The sequence below is a fragment of the Perissodus microlepis genome, chromosome 3 (genome assembly GCF_051167445.1).
Source record: "Perissodus microlepis isolate ML-2025 ecotype Zambia chromosome 3, ASM5116744v1, whole genome shotgun sequence".
NCBI lineage: Eukaryota > Metazoa > Chordata > Actinopteri > Cichliformes > Cichlidae > Perissodus > Perissodus microlepis.
Genome location: NC_140463.1, coordinates 9,935,038 through 9,961,329, shown reverse-complemented (window position 1 = coordinate 9,961,329; position 26,292 = coordinate 9,935,038). Strand labels below are relative to the sequence as shown.

Sequence of the window (26,292 nt, the reverse complement as noted above, 5' to 3'; positions counted from 1 at the left end):
GTGAAAGAAGCATCTATGTCCACTGTGAGCGACCATCTTTGAACAGAGGCGGTGGTTTACGACACCAACTGTCTGCCATCTATAATCCAGTTTTGAGATCCCTTCCCAGACGCCTTAACGCCCACTCACATCCTGGGCCATCTGACCTCAGGAAATCACATGATAGGGTGGGGCCAGGTTTCACAATGAGCTTACCTGAAACCCTGGCTGATGACTGAACTGGTCTCTGAATGCTATTGACACCCTTTTCTCAACGAGAAGTCCGGGCTCGGGAGAGCCCGAGTGCCCTGGAGGGACTTTCCCCGCCGGATACATGATGGACGGGTGGCAGACATGGAGGATCGTGTGCCTGGCGGGACTGTCGATCAAGGACGCTGAAGATATCTACCTATTCGGAACCATGATAACAGGGTTCTTGCTGATTGGAGCTGGCTTGGCCCTGGCTTATTGGAGAATTAAGAAAGTGGATCTTTCAAACTCCCCCAAGGCTGCCCACTGGGATTGAAACGATGGGACGAGGCGCGACTTCTCAGAATGGGCTCACTGAGTGCAGCATGGTTAAGATCTTGGAGAAGCTTACGGCTGCCGTGAATACTCAGAATAAGATCTCTGAGCGTACATTGGATTACATCAAGGAGAAGTTCACTCAGAATAACACCTCTGAGCGAAAGTTGGATCACATCTTGGAGCAGCTCACTGCGGTCGTGAGGTCTCAGAATCTGCTCTTTGAGCACAAGAATGACAAGACCACGGAGCGCAAGTTTGATAACATCATGGAGAAGCTTGCGGCTCTCCAATGGGAGATTGAGAGTCCAGTGTCAAGAGTGTTAAAGAACAGCTTTGAAATTCTCACGAGTTGTTCGCATAAAAGAAAAACCACCATTACCATGCGGCTATCCCTTTGGCGCCAGCTGTGGGCTCAAGGCTGGAGCCGAACAAAAACTCACTGATAACCACTGTGTTTAGACTGTTCCTTTCCATTCCATGCAAGGCCACCTGGGTTGGCTGGAAGACTGTTTACTTAGCCTGGCAGGGCAAAGGACACTGTCTCAGCTGAATTATGGACACGCACACACAAACATATACACTGATAATGAATATGTATGCGACCGGTTGGGGTGTCTCTCACCGCAGCAGATGGCCGACACTCCCTGAGCCTGGTTCTGCCGGAGGTTTCTTCCTGTTAAAAGGGAGTTTTTCCTTCTCACTGTCGCCAAAGTACTTACTCATAGGGGGTCATATGATTGTTGGGTTTTTCTCTGTATCTATGAAGCGCCTTGAGGCAACTTTTTGTTGGGATTTGGCGCTATATAAATAAAATTGAATTGAATTGAATTGAATAAGCACTCACTCATCCCCCCTCCACATGCACACGCACGAAACACGTACACTAATTCACCCTCACTATCACCCTCCCTACTCCGGATCCAACTCCTCCTCCCATGCTTACCTCCCATCCGATGTGGACACCGGATCAGCTGGAGGCGCAATCAAAGATTGCAGCGGTCCCAGATCACCTGTACACACTGGAATACTCTCCCATGTTGCTTGTCTGTGTTTATTGTGCTATGGTGTGTTGATATCTGTGCATTCCTGTATTATCCTTTTGTGTTACACATTTCGATGTTTTTTTCCCCTTGCTACCTAGCCTGACCTGTCTCCCCAATATGACGTTTGTGTATTGTCATCTCGGTTGTGGCCAACTGCAACTGACAAATAAATCTCATCTCATCTCATCTCATCTCATCTCCGGATCGGGTAGTGACAAGACCCTTCTCGTATAGAGACTGACAGACCACATGACTTTCGCGCATAGCTTTGTGGGTACCCGTGGCAACAAAATCAAAACACTTCATCAAGCGCTAGTATTTCCAGCACCGGTAATCATTAATTCTGCGGTTTTAATCCCTACTTGCATTTTATTTGCCCCAAAGACAGTTATGTACAAAACAACGGAGAATACGGCAGGTCCGTACAAAGACAGACTTGACGAAAAGGCAAAAACGCACATATTTATTCTTATATGGTCCTAAGTAGGGATGGGTATCGTTTAGGTTTTATCCAATACCGGTGCCAAACCGGTACTTTTGAAACGGTGCCGGTGCTTAAACGGTGCTCAAACCGGTGCTTAAAGAATGGAGAACACAAAATTGGTCCAAAAACCTCTCATGTTCAGCTGTTTTTTTTGTAAAAAGATAACAATGTTAGCCTTTTCTGCAGCTATAGGGCATATATGGTATCACTCTTGGCTGGAAGCAGTGCTTAAACAATGGAAAAAACACAAACTTTGTCCAAAAACCTCTCATGTTTAACTGTTTTCCACTTTTTCTTTGGTCATTTTAGCCTTTTTGGCCAGGGTGAAGGGAGTATCTGCCATCAAACAAGAAGACAGCCGCATGTAGCTATGATGATGTTTGCTAGTTCACCTTACATGCATTAATGTAATAACGTGGTTAGCCTACTCAACGTAAATTACACACGAACAACATTAAGCTACTCACGCAGAGAAGAACGGCTGCTGCTGCCATCATCATCCGTCATCATTTCTGCTACACTGGCAGGGCTAGGGGCCAGGACTCTCCTCTTCGGGTTCGTGGGGGATGTTGCTAACTCCGGGTCCGATAACAGGCACCACACCTGCAGTAGATGTGCTCGGTGTGAGGTCTCGCAGCAAGCTATCAAATACAGCGCATTTTTCGGCTTTTAAAAAAAAAACGCTATGCGTCGCCAGGTGTTTCATCGGATTTGAGGTGTTACTTCCTTTGACAGTATCACAGTATCAGCTTAAAACACTTGTTGCAGGCTGCTGAGTTTGCACCGAAATGTGCGTTGCTTTTCGGTCTGGTTACTACCGTTTATGTCAGAACCGGTGCCAGATACCGGTACCCATCCCTAGTCCTAAGTGTGAGTGCATACACTCACAAAATGTTTAGTAACTTAAGATCCCTGCAACAAGCCCAGGTCCAGTTTACTTTGGTGATTTGGACTATTCCATTTCACAGCTGTTGTTAATTTTTTTCTTTATCTATTTGTCGTTTCAGGTTGTAGTATTACACAACATTTTCAGATCTAATAGAAATAAAATAAGTGTTTCATAATTCATTCAATTTATTGTCTTTATTTATAACTGGCATTATTATTTCATTCTATTATAGAATCTTACAAGAAAGAGGCAAAATTGTATTCCATTGTGCTTTATTAGCTGCATTGGTGAAAAACGAATCAACAATGCCAAAAAAACATATCAAAACAACATACTGGAAAACAGTTATTCATCACTTGATTGATTCAATACAACACTTGGGCACATATATGCGGGACGTTTCGTGGCTGTTTTGATATCGCGCTCTCTCTTAACCGATCAAATCTCGCTGTGGTAGCAGCTTTAAACTCTGTATGCCCCAGGTTGATAGAGGGTGTCCAGTCTGGATCGCATTCCTGCATTTTGTACGCTGGTTTTCCTACAAAACACAACAAACATTAGCCCACAAAGCAGCAGAGTGCAACAAATTCAATTCAAATCAATATAAGACTTATTTGTAACCTACATCAACAATTATGTTATTATAAATTACGTAATAACTACAACAGAAGACTTACCTTTGTGGAAATGCTTGGAGCAGACTAACATGTGAGCTGGAGTGTTCTGAAACGTTATATTTGGTCTGCAATCAAGGCCATCCGTCAGCTCTTTGTTACTTCGGAAACATGGCTTAAACAATTTCTCTTCCATGACGTAATCCGATAACAACCGATCTCTTTACCCGTCGGCTTCCCGTGTCTGTCATGCGACCGGCTATTGCAGTTAACAATACAACACCTTCTTGCCATTTTTTGTTTCTTTTCATCGCTGTGTGACTGTTTTCATGTGAAAGCCTGCTTGCGCTAGTACCGCTTGCCACTCGTTCCCAGAATCCTTTGCAGTTTTACCCCTGAATGACGTCACATTTTCAATCTCTATTTTGCGGCAAAATTATCCACACCCACCGCCACGCTATGATTTGCGGGAAATATGGGACCACAAAGCGTGCGCCGGACTACGATATTGATATTTGAGGAAAATTGATGGTACATTTTGAGTACGCATTTGGTATACACCTCAGATTGGGACAGCCGTCGTCGTGTCGCTGTGAATTAATAGGGCTGAAAATGCGTGCTTCAAGCGTGCGGTCTCTTAATTGGAACACAGCCCCAGACAATAAAGTTAGTTCCCGGCTACGAGCCCGACACGGAACCAAACGTATTAGCCCGAGGTCTCCTTACCACAGTTCGGAGCCGCGGACCTGGCCGAGGTAACAAGAGAGTGCAAACATGTTGAGGGATTGGCTGTGTTAGTTCATTGAGAGATTTTTTTGGAAAGAAAACAGTTTTCACTTACAGTTGAAAACTAATGTGTACGCTTATCCCTGCAGTTTTATTTTGTTAAATACAAACAAAATTGTAGCAAAAGTGCTGCCACATGTCTGGCTAGAAAGAGTTGTTTATTTGGTAGTTCAATGAAATTACTGTACTGTACTGCTGAGTGACTGTCATCTGCTCGCCAAATACATTTCATTGCAATGTTGACCCTGTGCTAGGGGTGGGTGATATAAACGATATACGATAGAAACGATATAAATTTGGCCAACGATAGAGATTTTGACTGTATCGCTCTATCGCGATAGCGCATGTTGATGATGGCATCAAGCTGCGCCTGTTTTGGTCGAAAGCATCGCAGCAGCTACAACCATTATCATCTGCAAATTATGCCGGGCGACAGTCATAGCAAAGAGATGAAGCACTTTTGAAATATGGGGAAAGCCAAAAACTGCGCTTCCTCCACTTCTGTAACATTGATTCATTAATGTTGAATTCTCTCACAGCTGTTCTATTCCCATGTTGTTGCAGTATATTAATAACTAACCTCATATTGCGGATGAATAATCTCAGTTGTTCTCCTGACTGAAGTTTGGCCCGTGTACAGCATCCTGCTATGTGATTGCATTTGTCCCTAACCACCAGAATCCGTCACGTTAACTTTTATCGAGTGGAAAAAAAGTTGGCGTTCACCCTCCAGCTTCACTGTGCTAATGTTATGCTAACATAGCTGTGTCACTAGCAATCACGTAGCACATTATATACCAGGTAGTCCAACTTCAGTAACCCTACAAACGCCACTGCTGTTTAGTTTTCTGTCTTCATTTATGTTGGAAGTGGTAGCAGAGCTGTACGTTTGAATTAGTTTCAAAAATCTCTCAGTCAGAACATGGTATGAAATGTTTAGGTGGAAACTAGCGAGCTAACTTCCTGTTAACTTCTAACTCCGTTAAATTTAATAAATTCTGTTTTCATGGATGCATGGATGTTAAACTTAATTGTTACACCCGATAAAGCAGCAACGCTGATGATTTAATTAAAGATGAAATAATTTAGACCGTTTTTAACTCTTAGTGTTCGTTTGACTTTGGGACCTGAATTGGATGGAGTTTTGGACCCAGATTACTCTGCGAAGCTCCTCACTACGGCAGCCGTAATGCTCTGACAATCCATCAAGCGGTGGGGCTTACCAAAGTTGTGCTAAAACATTTTTAACAGATTTCTGCAGCCAAAATCGGTTCGAGGTCAGTAAGCACAACCAGAATTCATACATAAGGCACACTCTCGATTTTTGAGAAAATTAAAGGATTTTAAGTGTGCCTTATAGTGTGGAAAATACGTTATAAAGAAGAAAAGAATATATCGTGATATATATCGTTACCGCACATGCTTCAAATTATATCGCGATATGAATTTTAGGCCATATCGCCCAGCCCTACCCTGTGCTAACTTGCATATGAAAAATGAAACTTAAAGGCTTCAGATAGTTAAGAGTGAGAAAAAAATTGTGCTCATGTTTGCAATTTTGTCTTGTTACACAATATTTGGAATTAAATAAAACAAACAAAACACTACATTTTAGGAATGGGTGGTACATTTTGTGGGTGTTTTCGTGTTTGTTTGTTTTTTGTGCTACTTGGACACTAAAGTGGCCCTCCAATTAAGCTGGAAGTGGCCCACGGCTCATTTGAGTTTGAGACCCCTGCACTAAGTGAACCGAGCAAGATGATTAAATTTAGAAAAACATGCTTAAAATCATCTGATACCCAGCCCTAGTGAGTAGCCTAGGCCTGACAGAAGTGGATGTAGCTCTGGGTAATAAGAAAAGATTAAAAGAACTATTGATAACTTTTTGTTAAGTTAAGGCCTGATCCGTCTGAAATTCATAGCCAGTGCCTTGACACGGTGCCATCAATCTTTGAATGCTGAAAAAGCACAGTGTATACAGAAAACACATTATATGCTGTGATAAATGCACTGCCCAAGTGTCCCCTCTGCCCACTGCCTTTCAGCAGCATGCAACAGCAAACAGGTCAGAGCACAAGCACAAGATTGTTAGTAATTTAGAAATGAATATTGTCTGTATGGACTGCAATCCCCCCGATGCGGTTCAAAAATTTGAGTGCGCCTAACTTTTAAAGTTACCACCGGTGCGCTTATGGCAGAAAGTTAGTCTAGAGCCCTGATATATACGTTTTGTGTCCTAGCTGAATGACAGGAGGAGAAGAGTCTGGTGGAGCAACAGAGGAAGAATTTCAGCCATTTGGACTCAGCTCAGCCACTACAGAGGAAACAATGTCTTCAACACAAAAGGTGAGAAAAATATCACAGTTACACTTTTTGAAGCTGTGTGCACAGCTGGTTATTTTTTCAAAACCTCTTAACAGCAGCTTTATCCTTTCCACCCTTGGCTCATCCATATGTACAGAATCGATATTCAAAATCGAAAACCCCAGAAGTTACAAGAAAATACAAAGACTATATTTTATCTACACACATTGAAACAAAATCATCAGTTAAACTCACAATTTTTTGAGTAAAATATTTTCTCCACTGATCAATATTTCTTCAATATGTAATTTTAATTACAACTCTGATTGTAGCGCATCGTTGTAATGTGTTAATATCACCAGAAGGTGATGGTAACACACATACAATGTGTTTGTTGACATGTTTGATTCCACTAATAGAGGGAGTTTCAGTTCGTTCCACGACTGCATTTCACTCACTGCCTCTGTTTGTATCTCTGTCACTGCAGGACCAACATGGAGCGAGAAGTCAGCGCTCTCAGGAGGCCGACAAACCTCACAGAAGAAAGGGAGAGAAAACATACAGCTGTGAGGAGTGTGGGAAGAATTTTACCCGGGCTGAAAGCCTAAAAAGACACAGACTCATCCACAGTGGAGTTAAAGCATACAGCTGTGACTTGTGTGGAAAGTCCTTTACCCTGGCTGAAAGCTTAAAAAAGCACCAAGTCATCCACAGTGGAGTGAAAGCGTACAGCTGTGATTTGTGTGGAAATTCTTTTACCCAGGCTCAAAGCTTAAAAAAACATCAAGTCATCCACAGTGGAGTGAAAGCGTACAGCTGTGATTTGTGTGGAAATTCATTTACCCAGGCTCAAAGCTTAAAAGCACACCAAGTCATACACAGTGGAGTTAAACCTTACACCTGTGACTTGTGTGGAAAGTCTTTTACCCAGGCTGGAAGTTTAAAAACACACCAACTCATCCACAGTGGAGTTAAACCTTACAGCTGTGAATTCTGTGGAAAGTCTTTTACGAAGGCTGGAGGCTTACAAATACACCAAGTCACCCACAGTGGATTTAAACCTTACAGCTGTGAGTTGTGTGGAAAGTCTTTTACCCAGGCTGGAGGCTTAAAAGCACATCAATTCATCCACAGTGGAGTTAAACCTTACAGCTGTGACTTGTGTGGAAAGTCTTTTACCCAGGCTCAAAACTTAAAAATACACCAACGCATCCACAGTGGAGTTAAACCTTACAGCTGTGACTTGTGTGGAAAGTCTTTTAACCTGTCTCAAAACTTAAAAAAACATAGACTCATCCACAGTGGAATTAAGGCGTACAGCTGCAACTTTTGTGAAAAAACTTTCATTGACAAGCACTACCGAAATATTCACCTACGGATTCACACTGGAAATGATGTTTCCTGCTGTGATCAGTGTGGGAAACTGTTTACAACAGGTGCACAGTTACGACGACACATGTTTAGCCACACTGAGGAGAGACCTTATAAATGCGACCTGTGTGAGAAGACGTTTAAATCTCCACATCACCTGAAAAGCCACCAACAGATCCACACCAGAAAGTAACTCTACTAGTGCAGTTACTTTGAGGTGTGTATTTAGTTTTTATCTTGTAATTGTAATTGTAACCTGAGTGTTTGGAACAAGTCTGATCAGTAAACTTATGGAGTTATACTGAATGAACTGTTTGGAAAAATGAAGAATCATTTTTGCCCAGTAAGCTGAGTGTTATAATGTAAACAGTAAAATGTAATTGGACGTTGGCAGAGATGCTCTTTATTTCAGGCAACGTTCAGGATAAAAATGTTGAAGGAATTCCCTGACTTATAATGTCTTTGTTTAGAAGTGGAAACGGTTTTCTTTCCCACCTCTGTGGTGGGAAAGAGTTTCTCTGTGACCTTTGTGGAAAACCTTCCAATCAATTATGGGACCTAAAACCACATCAACGTAGATGCACTGGAGTCAAAATGAACTACTGCAAAGAATGTGGGAGAGGCTTCCACACACCAAGTACATTAAAATCCATGAACTCTTCTACAGTGGGGTCAAAAAGCACTGTGACCAGTGTGGGTCATCCTTCACCACTGCACGAGAGCTTAAAGAACAAGCATAAGGGAATCCACACAGGAGAGACACCATACAAGTGCAGACACTGCGACAAAAGCTTCTCACTATTCAAATTCAAATTTTATTTGTCACACACACAACCATACACAGTATGACATGAGGTGAAATGCTTTTAGCTGTGCAATGCAATGCCCGACCATTAAATGACAGTGGTTTTACAGTATTTACAATTTACAGGTTATCGTAACAAACATGAACATACACACATGGAAGTGAACTTCAGCTGTGACCAGTGTGACAAGAGCTTCAGGAATGTCAGTTCATACTCCGAACACAAACGATCCCAAGCTGTAAATAAACTGTTTCACTTTTACCAATGTGCAAAAACATTCACTTCATTATCTGCTCTGTGCAAACATCAGCCTGATCACGCAGGACTGAAATCACTGGATCATAATGAATCTGAAGAGAGAGAAAGATCCTCTTCTGGTTTCAGGGTCAGACTTAAAAACCTTGAGATCAGGCTCCACAGAGTTCAGATGGAATCTCCTGTAAAGAGTGTCAGCTGATGTCACACTTGGATCTGATGAGGTAGCTCTGATTTCTGGACCTGCAGTGAATAATCCTGAATGTTACATTTAGGAAGCTGCATGTATAGATATTAGGGGTGCAACGATACACAAAATTCACGGTTTGGTTTGGTTCAATACTTTGGTGTCATGGTTCGATATTTTTTCGATACAAAAAAATGTTCATGCTTTTTTAATTTGTCATTTATTAAAATTATAAACATATATTTTAACTCAAAAGTACAGTTTTTAAATTTAATGTTGCTGAAACAATAAAGTAATAAAAAATAAATCTATCTGATCGAGAAATCACTCATCTTTGGAAAAGAGAGTTTATTACAAAGAAATGGCTCTTTCCAAAATAAAAGCTATACTATGCGCTTCTTCCGGGCTATATTCTCAGCAGCATATTAAACATATCAGGTCCCCATAAGGAGAATCATGTGCTAATGGCTGTCTAAATGACTCGGATAAAGTTTGTAGCATGCGTGCTTGTTGTTTTTGTCTGCTTCCACTTGTCTTTGCACTAGGATGATGTCGGCGTAAATGTGCAGTCATATTCGTTGTGTACCCACTAGTGCTGTCAGCGTTAATCTGAAATGACGTTAACGCCACAACACGGCAAATCTTCGTTAACGATCTACCGCGGATCGCCCCGTGCTTCAGCTGGGCGGCATCAACACGTTAACGAGCAAACTGCACTAACGCAGTAGTTCCCACCCATGTAATTGAGCATTGCGTGGCACATTCGACATACTGTTTTACTTTTGTCCATGACGCGCTTACCTTCAGGGTCATACTTCACATGAAGACCAAAATAGTTCCAAAGGCCAGATCTGAATGAGGGTGGGGGAGGTTCAATTTGCCAAGTTGCAACGAGCTTAGCGTCTGTCTTGCTAGCTTGCGCTGCGCTCAGTGGATCTGCGCTCGACAGTGCAGCCTAGGCGGAGTAGTCGAACGCAGATCCACTGAGCTCTCAACACAGACAGCATCGTCAGAAGAAAAGTTGATAAAATAAATTTAAAATTTTGTATTGTTCGATACATATGCGTACCGAACCGAAAGCACTTTATCAAACGGTTCAATATCGATACGAGTATCGTTGCACCCCTAATAGATATGTATATCAAGTTTATGTTTTTTCCTTTGAGGGATTTTAATTCTCTAAAATTTTATCCCTGTTACATTTTAATTTTTGTTCTTTGTTCCCTTAGGACACAGTAGTGTTTAGTAGTTGTACTTGTTAATTTATTATTAAAGTTATAGGAATGTCTTTTTTTCTACCAAACTTTTAATTTATCAGTTTGGTATCATATCAGATATGTATATCAATTTCTTTTATTTCAGCTTTCTTAGTTTTTCCTAAAATTAACTTCTTTTTTTAATGTATTCATTTTATGTGTTACCTCAGTTAAATTTCAATCCTTCATTCATATTTAATCTTTTGCTGTGGTAAAATCTTCTCTTAAATCATTTTCTCCCAAAACTGCAAATAATTTCACAGCAGTTGCTCTTAAAGCTTCCAAAATGAACTAAATCTGTCCACCAGCTTTGAAACAACACTGTGCTGTGACTTTATGTCCAGAATAAAAGAAACTCCCGCTAACTGGTTTTGGCCTGTAGGTCCATGTAATACCAGTTTGTATCAGAAGATGGAGCAGTGAGTCAGTGTAACCTTTATTCAATTAGGCAAAGAGCACATTGGCAGCGAAGAAATGTTAAAAGTTCAAAAATTTAAATAAACCTCTATTTTTGGCTCCTCCTGTAACTTTGGTGTATTTACTGTATCCTTGAAGTCCACATGAAGTCCATATGTTGTTTTTTTAATGAATTCATTTTGATCCACGTGTTCTGCAGCTGTTTTCCTGTTGATTTGAAGTTTGTATTATGAAATCCTGATAATGTTAAAGCATTAGTTATATTTGATTAACTCTGTGTAAAGGGTTTTTTTTATTAAATAGTTTGGTGTGAAAAATAAAGAAATGGTCTCACAACAAGTAGTTTGACCCATGATTTCAGATTCAAAGTAAATAAACTGTTTTCAGTGGTACATGTGGAGGTTTATCACAGGAGGAGACTTGGCTTGTTCTTGACTGATTATTACAAATATTGATTTGTAAATGATTAACTAACAATCTTGTCAACACAAAGTTCTTTATTTGGAGCACAATTCTACAAGAAAGATAACTTACTGTGAACATTACCTAATAAGACTGATTCAGGACAGGCGATTAGTTATGTTAAACTTTTCTAGCAGTCCTTCTCAAACAGGGAACAGTCTGTCTATTCTCTCCATCTGTCAGCTGCTGCTGGCTCTTCCTCCTCCTCTTCCTCACACACTGCTGAGTTTGTCCTGGTGGATCATCAGGGGTGCAAAGCCTCACAGATGATGTGCAGCAGTGGGTCCCTCAGTCTGTCCTCACTCTGGACACTTGCAGTTGTCAAAAACGGAAATCAAATGTGTGATAAGCTTCAGGATTCAAACACAAGTGTAACTTATAAATACATGTTCATACTTTTATTACACAATCAGAGAAAAAGAGAGAGAGAGAGTACAGGACAGACAGACAGGTGACAGTCTCAGGTGTACACACTGCTACAAAACAGCACAAGAGAAGGAGGATTTAGTATTTCTGTTATTACGAGTTGTTGTGGAAAATTTAACAATAACCTGCAACCAGAGGTGGGTCGAGTACCCAAAAATTGTACTCGAGTAAGAGTAGCATTACTTTAAAATATTATTACTCAAGTAACAGTGAAAAGTAGTCGTCAAAAAAGTTACTCAAGTAAGAGTAAAAAAGTACTTGGCGAAAAGACTACTCAAGTAGCCAGTAACTGTTTAAAATGTCCGATTTATTTTATAAATAAAGGCTATCAGACAAACAAAAATAAATAAATATACAATTTTTAGTATTTTCAAAAGGAATATATGTAAAAACATCAACAAAATAAGGCACAACAATTCTAATTTCCAGATTTCAGTTTTTCACAACATAAAGCTTTTTTCACCAATACCTACAGTAAATAATATAAATATATAAACAGTGCAAACAATTTCCAGTGATAAGATATGCTGTAAACTTTATATTAATTTTTGCTCCAAATGGCACAGCAGCATCAGAGAAAACAGAACGAGGCATCTTCAACATATGTTCATACAAGGCAGCTCAGTTTACCATAAATTGTATGGGTGTGCATTTATTTCTGCATATTTAGCAAAAATGTGCCATTTCTTCACTCAGTGAGGTGATGGTTAAGCTTCAGCAGCAGTTTGCTCTCAAGGTTCTTTCTGTGAAGCTGTGACTGTTTAGCAGTGAACAGGAGTCCTGAATGACTAAAAAATCCTTCACAAGCTCCAGATGCAGGAAGAGCTGTATTGACTTTGATCGACAGCTTCTTGATGTGAGGAACGCCATGCAATAGATCCACACCTCCAGTGAATGGACATGAAAGGTACCTCTCCAGCTCCCCTGCTTCTGGCTTTCCTGACCCCATGGATCCATCATCTTCGTCGAATAGGCTGCTGTTTGTGCTGGCCTCATCCAGCTCTGTGTCTAGGTGATGTCTGATGAAGTGGAGACCTGTGGAAAGATGTATGGTTTTCAAAAGAATTAGGTCTGGTCATTATAGTGCTGTATACACTGCCAAGCTGCGGATATTTGTTTGGAGCTAGCATCCAAAAGCTGGCCATACACTGTGCGATTTTTGGCCCATTTTGAGCCAATTTTTCAGTCGCGCAACCGTTTTGGGGATCGGCCCGTGTTTTGCCTTAATCGTGTGTGCATCGTGTAGTATACATGGGGTAACGAAAAGCAGTTAACACCTCATGACCAGCTCCCAATCATCAATCGTATGGTCGCATGATAATCAAACCTGTTTGAAATCCTGTCGCCCCTCAACGCAGCCTCTCACACTGCGCACGCACAAACACAGAAATTAAAGTGAAAAGGTGGAGCAGCACGGCAGTGCAGCGTGTGATCTGGACACAAGAGATGGAGGCACAACTTGTAGGATGAGGCAAGCCCATCCGAGTACATAAGCGTAGAGCTGCCACCCAGGCAAAAGAAAAATAGAGCTATATCACGTTATAACGTGAAACGTTTATTGTTCTGACAATATACTTTTCATGTTTGTGCAATATAATATTTATATTGTACGAATGTGATAATTATGTATATTGTAATAACGTGATATTATATTGTTCAAACGTGAAAGGTATATTGTTAGAACAATAATAATATACTTTTCATGTTATAACGTGATATAGCTCTATTTTTCTTTTGCCTGGGTGGCAGCTCTACGCTTCTGTATCCGAGGCTTTTCAATGTGGCCTCACAAAATTATCACGACTACAACAACCATGAAAAGAGTTGGATGGACATTGCTGCTCAATTACAGCAGCCTAGTCAATGTTTTACATTAGTAATTTAGCAAAGTTGGTGGTGTCTGTGTAAGTGAGTGAAAGACACAAAGAGGGAGAGCGAGAGACAGATTTTGTATGATAACCTTCATGTTATGGACGCACAGTTTGAGCACTCAGGTTGCATCAGAACATCAGGCCGTATAGTGTGAGACCCTGCATCGTGACCTATGAACTTCTAACCCCTGAGATTTAATTGTACAGTTTGAGCAGGAGCTGAATAATGCGACTGAAAAAAAAATCGCACAGTGTTTGCCCAGCTTAATGCAGACTGTTTAAACTAAACAAGCTGCTGTTTCACATAATAAACCCTGTCAGCCGCAGTATTGCCTTCTGTTTTAACAGTTAAAGCAGTAGAGACGAGCTGTTTGCATGTGCGTGGAACTCTAGCGTCATTAACCAGGCTAGCTGTTAGCTTATAGGCTAACCAGCAAGCAGTTAAAAGGACAGCCGAAGCTGCACAAAACACCCACAAACTTATCTCACTACAACGTAGCGCCGAAAATATGACTCGCAGCTCGAGCTCGATACAGCTGCTGTAACATAAGACTGACATCCAGCTAACCACATCTAAAAAGATATTTAGAGAAAACTTACTGTTTCCTCAGGTTACACGAGTTGAGTTGTTTCACGCTGAAAAAAGAAAAGGTTCGTTTTGGCTCTCACTGAAGAGACCGACACTGAAGACATAGCTGTTCTTTTGTACTGCTTTTAAGTGAAACATTCTTTGTATGTGAGGCCAAGGCTGTTCATCCTCTTAAGCCTCTCCGCCATGTTTTCATGTTTCTTCTTTCCGTGTGTCCACTACTTTGAAACGCTTGGGCCGCTCTGCCCGCCAGTTTCAAACTGGTCATGTGACTGCATGGCCACATCTCATTGGTAAAAAAGTTACCAGAAACTCCACTGGCGGCATGTTATCTAATGTGTTAAACTAATTATTTTTTTTAAAAAGTAACGAGTCAAACTTTGCAAATGTAGCGGAGTAAAAGTACCGTTTCTTCTTCACAAATGTACTCAAGTAAAAGTAAAAAGTATTGTGCAAAAAAGGTACTTTAAAAGTACATCTTTTTCAAAAACTTACTCAAGTAAATGTAACGGAGTAAATGTAACTCGTTACTACCCACCTCTGCCTGCAACACACCCAGTGAGCTTGATTTGAAGTGGGTTTAATAAACACATTGCAATGTGGAGAGAGTATCCCAGTGAAACACCAGGACCATCTCTGAATTGTGGCCACCGCCCTTACATCTTATATACAGACACACAGACAAAGAACATTCCACAAACACACATGTTGGCTTCTCTCACGGGGGGCTATACTTCCTCCCTCACAGAGAGAATTATGACCTTGTTTTCTGAGTGGCCATCACCTAAGGATTTACATCCCTGATAAGCCAAAGGAGTCTCACTATCTGTTTAACTTATCCCATTACAATGGCCTCACTGTGTTAACATTCCACATGCATGTGAACTAGTTACAGGAGTGCTCTGAGAAAGTGATATTACTATAACTAATGTGATATGGTTAAATATGTGATTATTACATGAGAAAAGAAATCTTCCACCACAGAGTGCTAAACAAGAAGAGTTCCCAGATGGTACAGTGGACACATGTGTGACTCCTGTGATTAAAGCATCTTTCTTTCAGCTTAACGAGTGAACCGTCAGCTCGTTCAAACACACGTTAAAGTCTGTTTGGCTCGACACCACCGAACAGAGGCAGCAATATAACATAGTTAAGATTAACAGTGCAGTGAATCCTGCTTGTGCCGTGATATTCAGGACTGCAAACTGAGCAGCATCACTGACTTTCAGCTTGTTGTGTTTGTGGATATATGTCTGACTTTAATTATCCATAAAATCATCACATTCACTGTAATATTAAGGTCAACTATTGAACGGCGTATATTTTAAAGTCAAAGCTTTAAAACCAAGTTAATGCACAAAGTACAAACATCACTAATGTCACATACCTTTGCCAACGTGTGGCCAACAGTAATGTTTTAATCTTCTTTGTTATTTAACATTTGCACATAAATAAGTGGTATAACATTCAATACTTAGTTTTAAAAGTTTACTTTTCGGCGACCACGCTTCAGCCATCTGCTTGGTTTTTTTTTTTTGTGAAAAAATTAGCCAAAGCCACTGCTGCTCTATGAATTCTGGGATATACTGGGCTGCGAATGATACACCTGACCCATCCTTCAAATCCGGGAAAGTGAAGGGCCCATTTGTGGCCTTCAAGGCTACAACCCTGAATTGGGATACAGCCATAGAGTGGGGCGCTTGGCCTGTCCTCCACGCTGTTTATCTGGCTTTTTTTAGACTTTATTTTCATTGAAAGTTTTATAGTTTTTCCAAATTATAAATCCACATTTCCAAAATATATGAAGGTGATCTGCCATATTTTCCCCACAGTTTCTCCAGCAGTATCCATCTCTCGGTTGACCTTTTTGGTTGTATTTTATTTTGGGTGTTATAAAAAAAATTAATAGAATTTTTCCATGTGAATTCCCTCCATGTGAATTCCAATTCCAATAACCCGAACTAGTAGTTTTCATCTGATTTCTTTTCAATTTTTCTTACATATTTACATATTTTATAAGTTTAGCTATCAATTTATTTTTAATCTTACCTTTATAAGCCTCTATTATAAGAGGGACTAGGCCTCTACTATGTTCTTCTGTAGTTTTTATGTTACTGTTAAAATAGGACCTGACTTGGAGATATTGGAAAAAAACTTAGTTTTCCAAACCATAGGTGTCTCTTAGCAAAACTATGCAAATTACATATTTTTGCTAAGAGACAAATGTGACATAGCAAAACTATGTAATCCTTCTTTTCCTGACATTGACCAAAATGGTCCAATCCCCCTTGTTAACCAATTTGTATAACGTCCATCTATTTGTGCAGGGATAAATTCCCTATCATATGTGACCCATCTGAGTTGTTTCATGTTGGCTACTGATTTGAAGCTTTCGCATTCATCATACCATATCTTTAAAGGAGTTTTAGTCCACTTGTTTAGATTGTTTTTCTGTTCCAAATATATTTTTTTATCTCCTAATATTGTTTGTAGTGGTAATTTTAATTGTGTCACATCTAAATATTACCAAGGGTACAGCAACTTAATCTCATTCTTGTGAGATTTAAGATGACATGAAATGTTTGCTTTCTTGCTGTGGTAGCATTTTTATGCTTTAAACGGGGGTTAACAAAGTCATCCTAACAAAACACACACTTACAAATCGTTTCCTTTTCTTCTGATCTACAGCCGCAGCCTATAGAGATTGACAGACCACGTGACTTGGCGTAGTCACGCTAAGTCAGTTAGCTGCGTGCCAATGCCAAATTGTTATGGAAATTTTAAGAACAACCTGCACCACACCTTGTGAGCTTGATTGAAGTACGTTTAATAAGCATATTACAATGTGAAACATCCCAGCCAAACACAGGGATCATCTCTGAAATATGGCCACCAACCTTACAGCTTATATACACCATCACAGATACTCTCGAACATTCCACAGCGCATCATGCATACCTATACCTTCAATTCAATTCAATTCAATTCAATTCAATTCAATTCAATTCAATTCAATTCAATTTTATTTATATAGCGCCAAATCACAACTAAAGTCGCCTCAAGGCGCTTTATAGATACATAGAAACCAACAATCATATGACCCCCTATGAGCAAGCACTTTGGCGACAGTGGGAAGGAAAAACTCCCTTTTAACAGGAAGAAACCTCCGGCAGAACCAGGCTCAGGGAGGGGCGGCCATCTGCTGCGACCGGTTGGGGTGAGAGAAGGAAGACAGGATAAAAGACATGCTGTGGAAGAGAGAAAGAGGTTAATAACAGATATGATTCAATGCAGAGAGGTCTATTAACACATAGTGAGTGAGAAAGGTGACTGGAAAGGAAAAACTCAATGCATCATGGGAATCCCCGGCAGCCTACGTCTATTGCAGTATAACTAAGAGAGGATTCAGGGTCACCTGGTCCAGCCCTAACTATATGCTTTAGCAAAAAGGAAAGTTTTAAGCCTAATCTTGAAAGTAGAGATAGTGTCTGTCTCCCGAATTCAAACTGGAAGCTGGTTCCACAGAAGAGGGGCCTGAAAACTGAAGGCTCTCCCTCCCATTCTACTTTTAAATACTCTAGGAACAACAAGTAGGCCTGCAGAGCGAGAGCGAAGTGCTCTAATAGGGTGATATGGTACTATAAGGTCATTAAGATAAGATGGGGCCTGATTATTTAAGACCTCGTATGTAAGGAGCAGGATTTTGAATTCAATTCTGGATTTAACAGGAAGCCAATGAAGGGAAGCCAAAACAGGAGAAATATGCTCTCTCTTTCTAGTCCCTTTCAGTACTCTTGCTGCAGCATTTTGGATTAGCTGAAGGCTTCTCAGTGAGTTTTTTGGACATCCTGATAATAATGAATTACAGTAGTCCAGCCTGGAAGTACTAAAGGCATGAACTAGTTTTTCAGCGTCACTAAGAGACAGGATATTTCTAACTTTAGAGATGTTGCGCAAATGGAAAAAAGCAGTCTTACATATTTGTTTAATATTTGCGTTGAAGGACATGTCCTGGTCAAAAATGACTCCAAGGTTCCTCACAGCGTTACTGGAGGCCAAGGTAATGCCATCCAGAGTAAGAATCTGCTTAGATACCATATTTCTAAGATTTTCAGGGCCGAGTACAGTAACCTCAGTTTTATCTGAATTAAGAAGCAGAAAGTTAGCGGCCATCCAGGTCTTTATGTCTTTAAGACATTCCTGCAGTTTAACTAATTGGTGTGTGTTATCTCGCTTCATAGATAGATAGAGCTGGGTGTCATCTGCATAGCAGTGAAAATTTATGCAATGTCTTCTAATGATGCTGCCTAGGGGAAGCATGTATAGTGTAAACAGAATTGGTCCTAGCACTGAACCCTGTGGAACTCCATAATTAACCTCAGTGTGTGAAGAGGACTCTCCATTTACATGTACAAATTGGAGTCTATTAGATAGATATGATACAAACGACTGCAGCGCAGTACCTGTAATACCTACAGCATGTTCTAATCGCTCTAATAGGATATTATGGTCAACAGTATCAAATGCTGCACTAAGGTCTAGCAGGACAAGCACAGAGATGAGTCCACTGTCAGAGGCCATAAGAAGATCATTTGTAACCTTCACTAAAGCTGTTTCTGTGCTGTGATGAGCTCTGAAACCTGACTGAAACTCTTCAAATAAGCCATTCCTCTGCAGGATGATCAGTTAGCTGTTTGACAACTACTCTTTCAAGGATTTTTGATATGAAAGGAAGGTTGGAGATTGGCCTATAATTAGCTAAGACTGCTGGGTCTAGAGATGGCTTTTTGAGTAAAGGTTTAACTACAGCCAGCTTGAAAGCCTGTGGTACATAGCCGATTACTAGAGATAGGTTGATCATATTTAAGATCGAAGAATTAATTAATGGCAGGACTTCTTTGAGCAGTTTTGTAGGAATGGGGTCTAAAAGACACGTTGATGGTTTGGAGGAAGTAATTATTGAAGTTAACTCAGAAAGATCAATTGGAGAAAAAGAGTCTAACTTAACATCAATGGTACTAAGAGTAGCTGTAGATAATATTACATCTGTGGGATGATTATTGGTAATTTTATCTCTAATGATAAAAATTTTATTTGTGAAGAAGTTCATGAAGTCATTACTAGTTAACGTTAAAGGGATGGTTGGCTCAACAGAGCTCTGACTTTTTGTCAGCCTGGCTACAGTCCTGAAGAGAAACCTGGGGTTGTTCTTATTTTCTTCAATCAGTGACGAATAGTAAGATGTTCTGGCTTTGCGGAGGGCTTTCTTATAAAGCAGCAAACTATTTCTCCAGGCTAAATGATGATCCTCTAAATTTGTGACACGCCATTTCCTCTCCAGCTTACGAGTTATCTGCTTTAGGCTACGTGTTTGAGAATTATACCACGGAGTCAGGTACTTCTGATTTGAGACCTTAGTTTTCACAGGAGCTACAGTGTCCAGAGTCGTACGTAGTGAGGAGGTAAAATTATTAACAAGATAATCGAGAGAAGCTAAGGCTAAGCATCAGGCTTTCAAATGAATTAAAAGTCTGTCTTGGCCTTTCATTAATTAATAGGCTGGTGTGAAAAATTGCTGCCACACCGCCCCCTCGGCCTGTGCTTCGAGATTTCTGGTAGTTAGAATGACTCGGGGGTGTTGATTCATTTAAACTAACATAATCATTCTGCTGCAACCAGGTTTCTGTAAGGCAGAGTAAATCAATTTGTTGATCAATTATTAAGTCATGTACTAACAGAGACTTGGAGGAGGGAGACTTAATATTTAATAATCCACATTTCACTGTTTTACTCTTTGGTTCAGATGTGGATACTGTATTGTTCTTTCTTTGTAATTGTTTATGTTTAAGTTGTTTATTGCTGGTTTTTAGTTTGTTTTTTGTCTTTTTGGGAGCTGACACAGTCTCTATGGAGATGGGTTTTTCAGTCCAGCTCATCCTTGACCTTCTCCATCTCTTAGAAAGGTTATGACCACCCGTAACCTCCCTTAAAGCAGGATGTCTGGAGATCTTCCAGTCTACAATGGGTCCACTGTGAAGGTGCAATAACAAGGGGTCCACTTGTGATAGCATTCTACATGCATGAATACAACTGGTGAACACTAAAGTGAGGAAATAATAGTACTATTACTAATGTGAAAATTGATTAATACATAAGAAAAGAAATCTGCCACCACATCATGAATAACATACCGCTGGTAAATACAGACAGAAATGAACAACTACAAGATTAAGTCTGCATGGCCCACAAGCTCATGCGACCCTAGGATGTCACTGTCATCTTCCTGCTCCTGAAAAACATGCATACATCCACCCTTTTCCTTGTCTGGGTGGAGAAGGTGCAATCTTGCATATCAGTGTAAAGTCAGTCAAACATTTGTCCCCATTATCAGTCCAGTCAGTCCCCATATGTTTATTGCTGATAGCAGAACTTCTTATGTCGAATTAAGTTTCTACTGCTAGCTTGTTGTTTCATTAACATTAAAAAAGAAAGAAGTCTCTATCGTAGTCAGGCACAGCTAACTCCTGTTTGCGAGTTAACTTAGCCAACCACACTGTTTGTTGTTAACAGGTACCCCCTCATGATGTGTGCCACTTCCTATCTGATTTTTGCTCCCCCCATACGGAGGAGTACAATAGCCACACACTTCAAAAAACAGAATTCTGTGCTTAGATAATGAATTGTAGAATAAATTCTGCATTTGTAAAGTCATTTTTTAAATTCCACATTAACAAAGTGATTTTTGAAATGTTTTATGAGGTGCTTGGAAATGTTGTAGGTGGCTGAGTTTATACTGCTACCAATGAGTCTGAGCGGGACTCCTTTGTGGAACTATGGAAGTCCATATATACAGGGTGTAGCATCCCCTGGGTAAAGGCAGTGATGTGCAGGGTAGTCAGTGGCTTTTATCCTTTCAGGTTCTTGTAGGGCCTACAAGAACCTGAAAGGGAAATAGTCATCAAGAAAAAGTCATCAATTGCCTACAATGACTTTCTTTTTATAGCTGCTTCTGGGCTTTCACCTTGAAGCTTCATAGGTATTGTTGTCACTAAGGAGTGTAGTAATGTTTATTTGCTCTGCTTCTTTTTTATCAGGAATAAAATAAATATATATACTTTTTTGTGCCCCAGCTGAGTAACAGGAGGACAAGAGTCTGGTGGAGCAGCAGAGGAACAATTTCAGCCATTTGGACTCAGCTCAGCCACTACAGAGGAAACAATGACTTCAACACAAAAAGTGAGAAAAATATCACAGTTACACTGTTATAGAAACTGTGTGCACAGCTGGTTGGTTTTTAAAAACCCTTTAACAAATCTCGCTGTGGTAGCAGCTTTACACTCGGTATGACCCAGGTTGATAGAGGGTGTCCAGTCTGGATCGCATTCCTGCACTTTGTAGGCTGGTTTTCCTACAAAACACAACAAACATTAGCCCGCAAAGCCACAGTGAACAAAGAAGTAGAGCGCAACAAATTCAATTCAAATCAATATAAGACTTATTTGTAACCTACATCAACAATTATGTTATTATAAATTACGTAATAACTACAACAGAAGACTTACCTTTGTGGAAATGCTTGGAGCAGACTAACATGTGAGCTGGAGTGTTCTGAAACGTTATATTTGGTCTGCAATCAAGGCCATCCATCAGCTCTTTGTTACTTCGGAAACATGGCTTAAACAATTTCTCTTCCATGACGTAATCTGATAAAAACCGATCTCTTTACTCGTCGGCTTCCCGTGGCTGTCATGCGATCGGCTATTGCAGTTAATAATACAACAGCTTCTTGCCATTTTTTGTGTTTCTTTTTATCGCTGTGTGACTGTTTTCATGTGAAAGCCTGCGCTAGTACCGATTGCCACTCATACCCACAATCCTTTGTGGTTTTACGTCTTATTTTCAATCTCTATACTGAATCTACATTCTCAACCAAAAACTGCACAAGTTAAAAGAACATACAAAGATCATATTTTATCAGCACACATTGAAACAACAATATCATCAGTTCAACTCACAATTATTTATGAAGTGAAAGATTTTCTCCACTGATCAATATTTCTTCAATAATGTCATTTTCATTACAACTCTCATTGAAGCACATCATTGAAATGTGATACTATGACCAGAAGGTGGTGGTAACACACCAACAATGTGTTTGTTGACATGTTTGATTCCACTAATGGAGGGAGTTTCAGTTTGTTCCACGACTGCATTTCACTCACTGCCTCTGTTTGTATCTCTGTCACTGCAGGACCAACATGGAGCAAGAAGTCAGCGCTCTCAGGAGGCCGACAAATCTCACAGAAGAAAGGGAGAGAAAACGTTGAGCTGTGATGAGTGTGGGAAGGATTTTACCCGGACTGACAGCCTAAAAACACACCAACTCATCCACAGTGGAGTTAAAGCATACAGCTGTGACTTGTGTGGAAAGTCTTTTTACCTGGCTGGAAGCTTAAAAAAACACCAATTAATCCACAATGGAGTTAAACCTTACAGCTGTGAGTTGTGTGGAAAGTTTTTTACCCAGGCTGGAAGCCTAAAAACACACCAACTCATCCACAGTGGAGTTAAACCTTACAGCTGTGAGTTGTGTGGAAAGTCTTTTACCCAGTCTGGAAGCTTAAAAACACACCAATTCATCCACAGTGGATTTAAACCTTACAGCTGTGACTTATGTGGAAAGTCTTTTACCAAGGCTGGAGACTTAAAAATACACCAACTCATCCACAGTGGAGTTAAAAATTACAGCTGTGAGTTGTGTGGAAAGTCTTTTGCTCGAAATAGCAACTTACAGAGGCATCTAATTGCCCACTCTGGAATTAAGGCGTACAGCTGTGACTTTTGTGGAAAAAGTTTCAGCGACAAACACTACCGAAATATTCACCTACGGATTCACACTGGAAATGATGTTTACTGCTGTGATCAGTGTGGGAAACTGTTTACAACAGATGCACAGATAAAACAACACATGTTTATCCACACTGAGGAGAGACCTTATAAATGTGACCTGTGTGAGAAGATGTTTAAAGCTCCACATCACCTGAAAAACCACCAACAGATCCACACCAAGTAACTCTACAACTGCAGTTACTGTGAGGTATGATTTTTTTTTTATCTTGTTATTTTAACCTGATTGTTTGGAACAAGTCTGATCAGTAAACTTATGGAGTTATACAGAATGAACTGTTATACTGAATGAACTGTTTGGAAACATGAAGAGTCATTTTCGCCCGGTAAGCTCAGTGTTATAATATAAACAGTAAAATGTAATTGGATGTTGGCAGAGATGCTCTTTATTTCAGGCGATGTTCAGGATAAAAATGTTGAAGGAATTTCCTGACTTACACTGCCTTTGATTAGAAGCAGAGCAACGCAGATGGATCCAGTTCTCAACCCTGTCGTCACTGTGGTGGTGGGAAAGAGTTTCTCTGTGACCTTTGTGGAAAACCTTCCAATCAATTATGGGACCTAAAACCACATCAATGTAGACAGACTGGAGACGAAATGAACTATTGCAAAGAATGTGGGAGAGGCTTCCACACACCAAGTACATTAAAATACATGAACTCTTCCACAGTGGGGTGATAAAGCACATCTGTGATTAGTGTGGGTCATCCTTCACCACTGCACATGAGCTTAAAGAACAAGCATAAGTGAATCCACACAGGAGAGACTCCATACAAGTGCAGACACTGTGACAAAAGCTTCTCACAATCAGGTCATCGTAACAAACATGAACGTACACACATGGAAGTGAACTTCAGCTGTGACCAGTGTGACAAGAGCTTCAGGAATGTCAGTTCATACTCCGAACACAAACGATCCCACACTGTAAATAAACTGTTTCACTGTTACCAATGTGCAAAAACATTCACTTCCTTATCTGCTCTGTGCAAACATCAGCCTGATCATGCAGGACTGAAATCACTGGATCACAATGAATCTGAAGAGAGAGAAAGATCCTCTTCTGGTTTCAGGGTCAGACTTAAAAACCTTGAGATCAGGCTCCACAGAGTTCAGATGGAATCTCCTGTAAAGAGTGTCAGCTGATGTCACACTTGGATCTGATGAGGTAGCTCTGATTTCTGGACCTGCAGTGAATAATCCTGAATGTTACATTTAGGAAGCTGCATGTATAGATATGTATATCAAGTTTATGTTTTTTCCTTTGAGGGATTTTAATTCTCTAAAATGTTATCCGTTACATTTTAATCTTTGCTCCCTTAGGAAAAAGTAGTGTTTAGTAGTTGTACTTGTTACTGTATTATTAAAGTTATAGAAATATCTTTTTTACCAAACTGATATCGTATCAAAATTACAGATATGGATATATATCAATGTTGGGTCTGTGTTTCCACATGCCCCGCTAGTTTAGAGACTTATTCCTCATGAAGAACGCAAGACATAACAGAACATCTTCTACCGGTTTTTAACTCACTAATGAGGGAAGCTCTGATCAAGAACCAGCTCTTGAAGCCTAAATCCTTCAAAGAGCAGCTGTCCTCGTAGCCTTTTTATTGACATGACAGTTACAGTTTACACAATACAACACAACACAAGCACCTCCCACCGTAAAGCCCCCCAATGGTTCTAAGACAAGGCACTATGTGTGTGTATGTGTAAGCACCCGTATGCATGTGCAAGAACGTGTGTGTGTGTGTGTGTGTGTGTGTATGCATGTGAGTGTTTATGTGTGTGTGTATGTGTGTGTGTGTGTGTGTGTATGTGTGTGTGTGTGTGTGTGTGTGTGTGAGAATGTGTGTCTCTCTTTGTGCGTGACTTCCAACTGTTTCTAACAACATCCTTGGTCATAAAATGGTAATCTCTCCCACACCCAATATATGGTTCAATTCCTGTATTGGTTCACCATGCACAACACCGTGAAGCCATACAAAGGGCGGGAAGCTTACCAAACAACAAACAGAATCTTCACAAGGGATGTTTCTACAATAAAACCTCCCCCAGCACAGAGTGGCTGGAGAGGTGGTCAGAGACAAAGGAATGTCTTGATCCTATAGATTGAACTAAGACTCTGAAATTTAAGAACTACAATAACAACATTCAACATATAGACTTAACAGTCAATTTCTTTCATTTGAACTTTCTTAGTTTTTCCAAAATTAACTTCTTTTTTTAATGTATTCATTTTAAAGAAATGTTAAAAGTTAAAAACAGCAGCACACATCAAGAACATTTTAAAGATCACAGGTGACTACTTTTAGTTGTTTCAAATTCTATTAAACCTCTATTTTCGGCTCCTCCTTTCACTTTAGTGTATTTACTGTATCCTTGAAGTCCACATGTTGTTTTTTAATGAATTAATTTTGAGCCACATGTTCTCCAGCTGTTTTCTTGTTAATTTGAAGTTTGCATTATGAAATCCTGATACTGTTAAATCGTTAGTTATATTTGATGAACTCTGTGTAAAGTTTGTCTTATTAAACAGTTTGGTGTGAAAAATAAAGAAATGGTCTCAGAACAAGTAGTTTGAGCCATGATTTCAGATTCAAAGTAATTTAACAGTTTTCAGTGGTACAGGTTTATCAGAGGAGGAGGTGAAGGATTATCAGAGGAGGAGACTTGGCTGTTCTCCACTCACACTGAACAGGGTTCCTGCAGCTCGTCAAAAACTCTGAAATTATCTTCAAGGACCAAAAAGTCATGTTTGATTTTTCTCAAAAACGTGCTGTGGGCATTAAATTTTCAGAGGGTATGTTTAAGATGCTTTGTGATTAACATCTCACACATTTCAATAAAGTAGATGTTCCTGCATTGCAGCAGTGGTTTGAAGATGTGTTCTCCCCCCTGCTCGTCTGCACGACTCTCACGGAGCACCACTTTGAAATGCAGCCTTTCCGGCTGTTGAGAGGGGCTGGTTGTCTTTAAGGTGCTTCCAGGTAATAAAGAAGTGAGCGCAGGACTTCCGGTGAAGATGGTTGGCTAGAAGACGTGCTTTCACTGTGCTCCCGCTCCCACCTGTATTTATTACAGTGTAATGCACGCTACTGTCTATATTTTTATCTAA

At 40.1% G+C, this 26,292-nt stretch overlaps 1 protein-coding gene across 1 annotated transcript; it reads left to right on the top strand.

Moving 5' to 3' along the window:
- Positions 1 to 881: 881 nt before the first annotated feature.
- Positions 882 to 25,735, top strand: LOC146389813 (uncharacterized). Its single transcript, XM_084919714.1, has 4 exons — positions 882 to 6,669; positions 7,115 to 8,187; positions 21,401 to 21,503; positions 22,519 to 25,735. Exons 1-4 carry the CDS (start codon positions 6,568 to 6,570, stop codon positions 23,338 to 23,340), a joined length of 2,100 nt encoding a protein of 699 aa, XP_084775840.1. The 5' UTR covers positions 882 to 6,567; the 3' UTR covers positions 23,341 to 25,735.
- Positions 25,736 to 26,292: the final 557 nt, after the last annotated feature.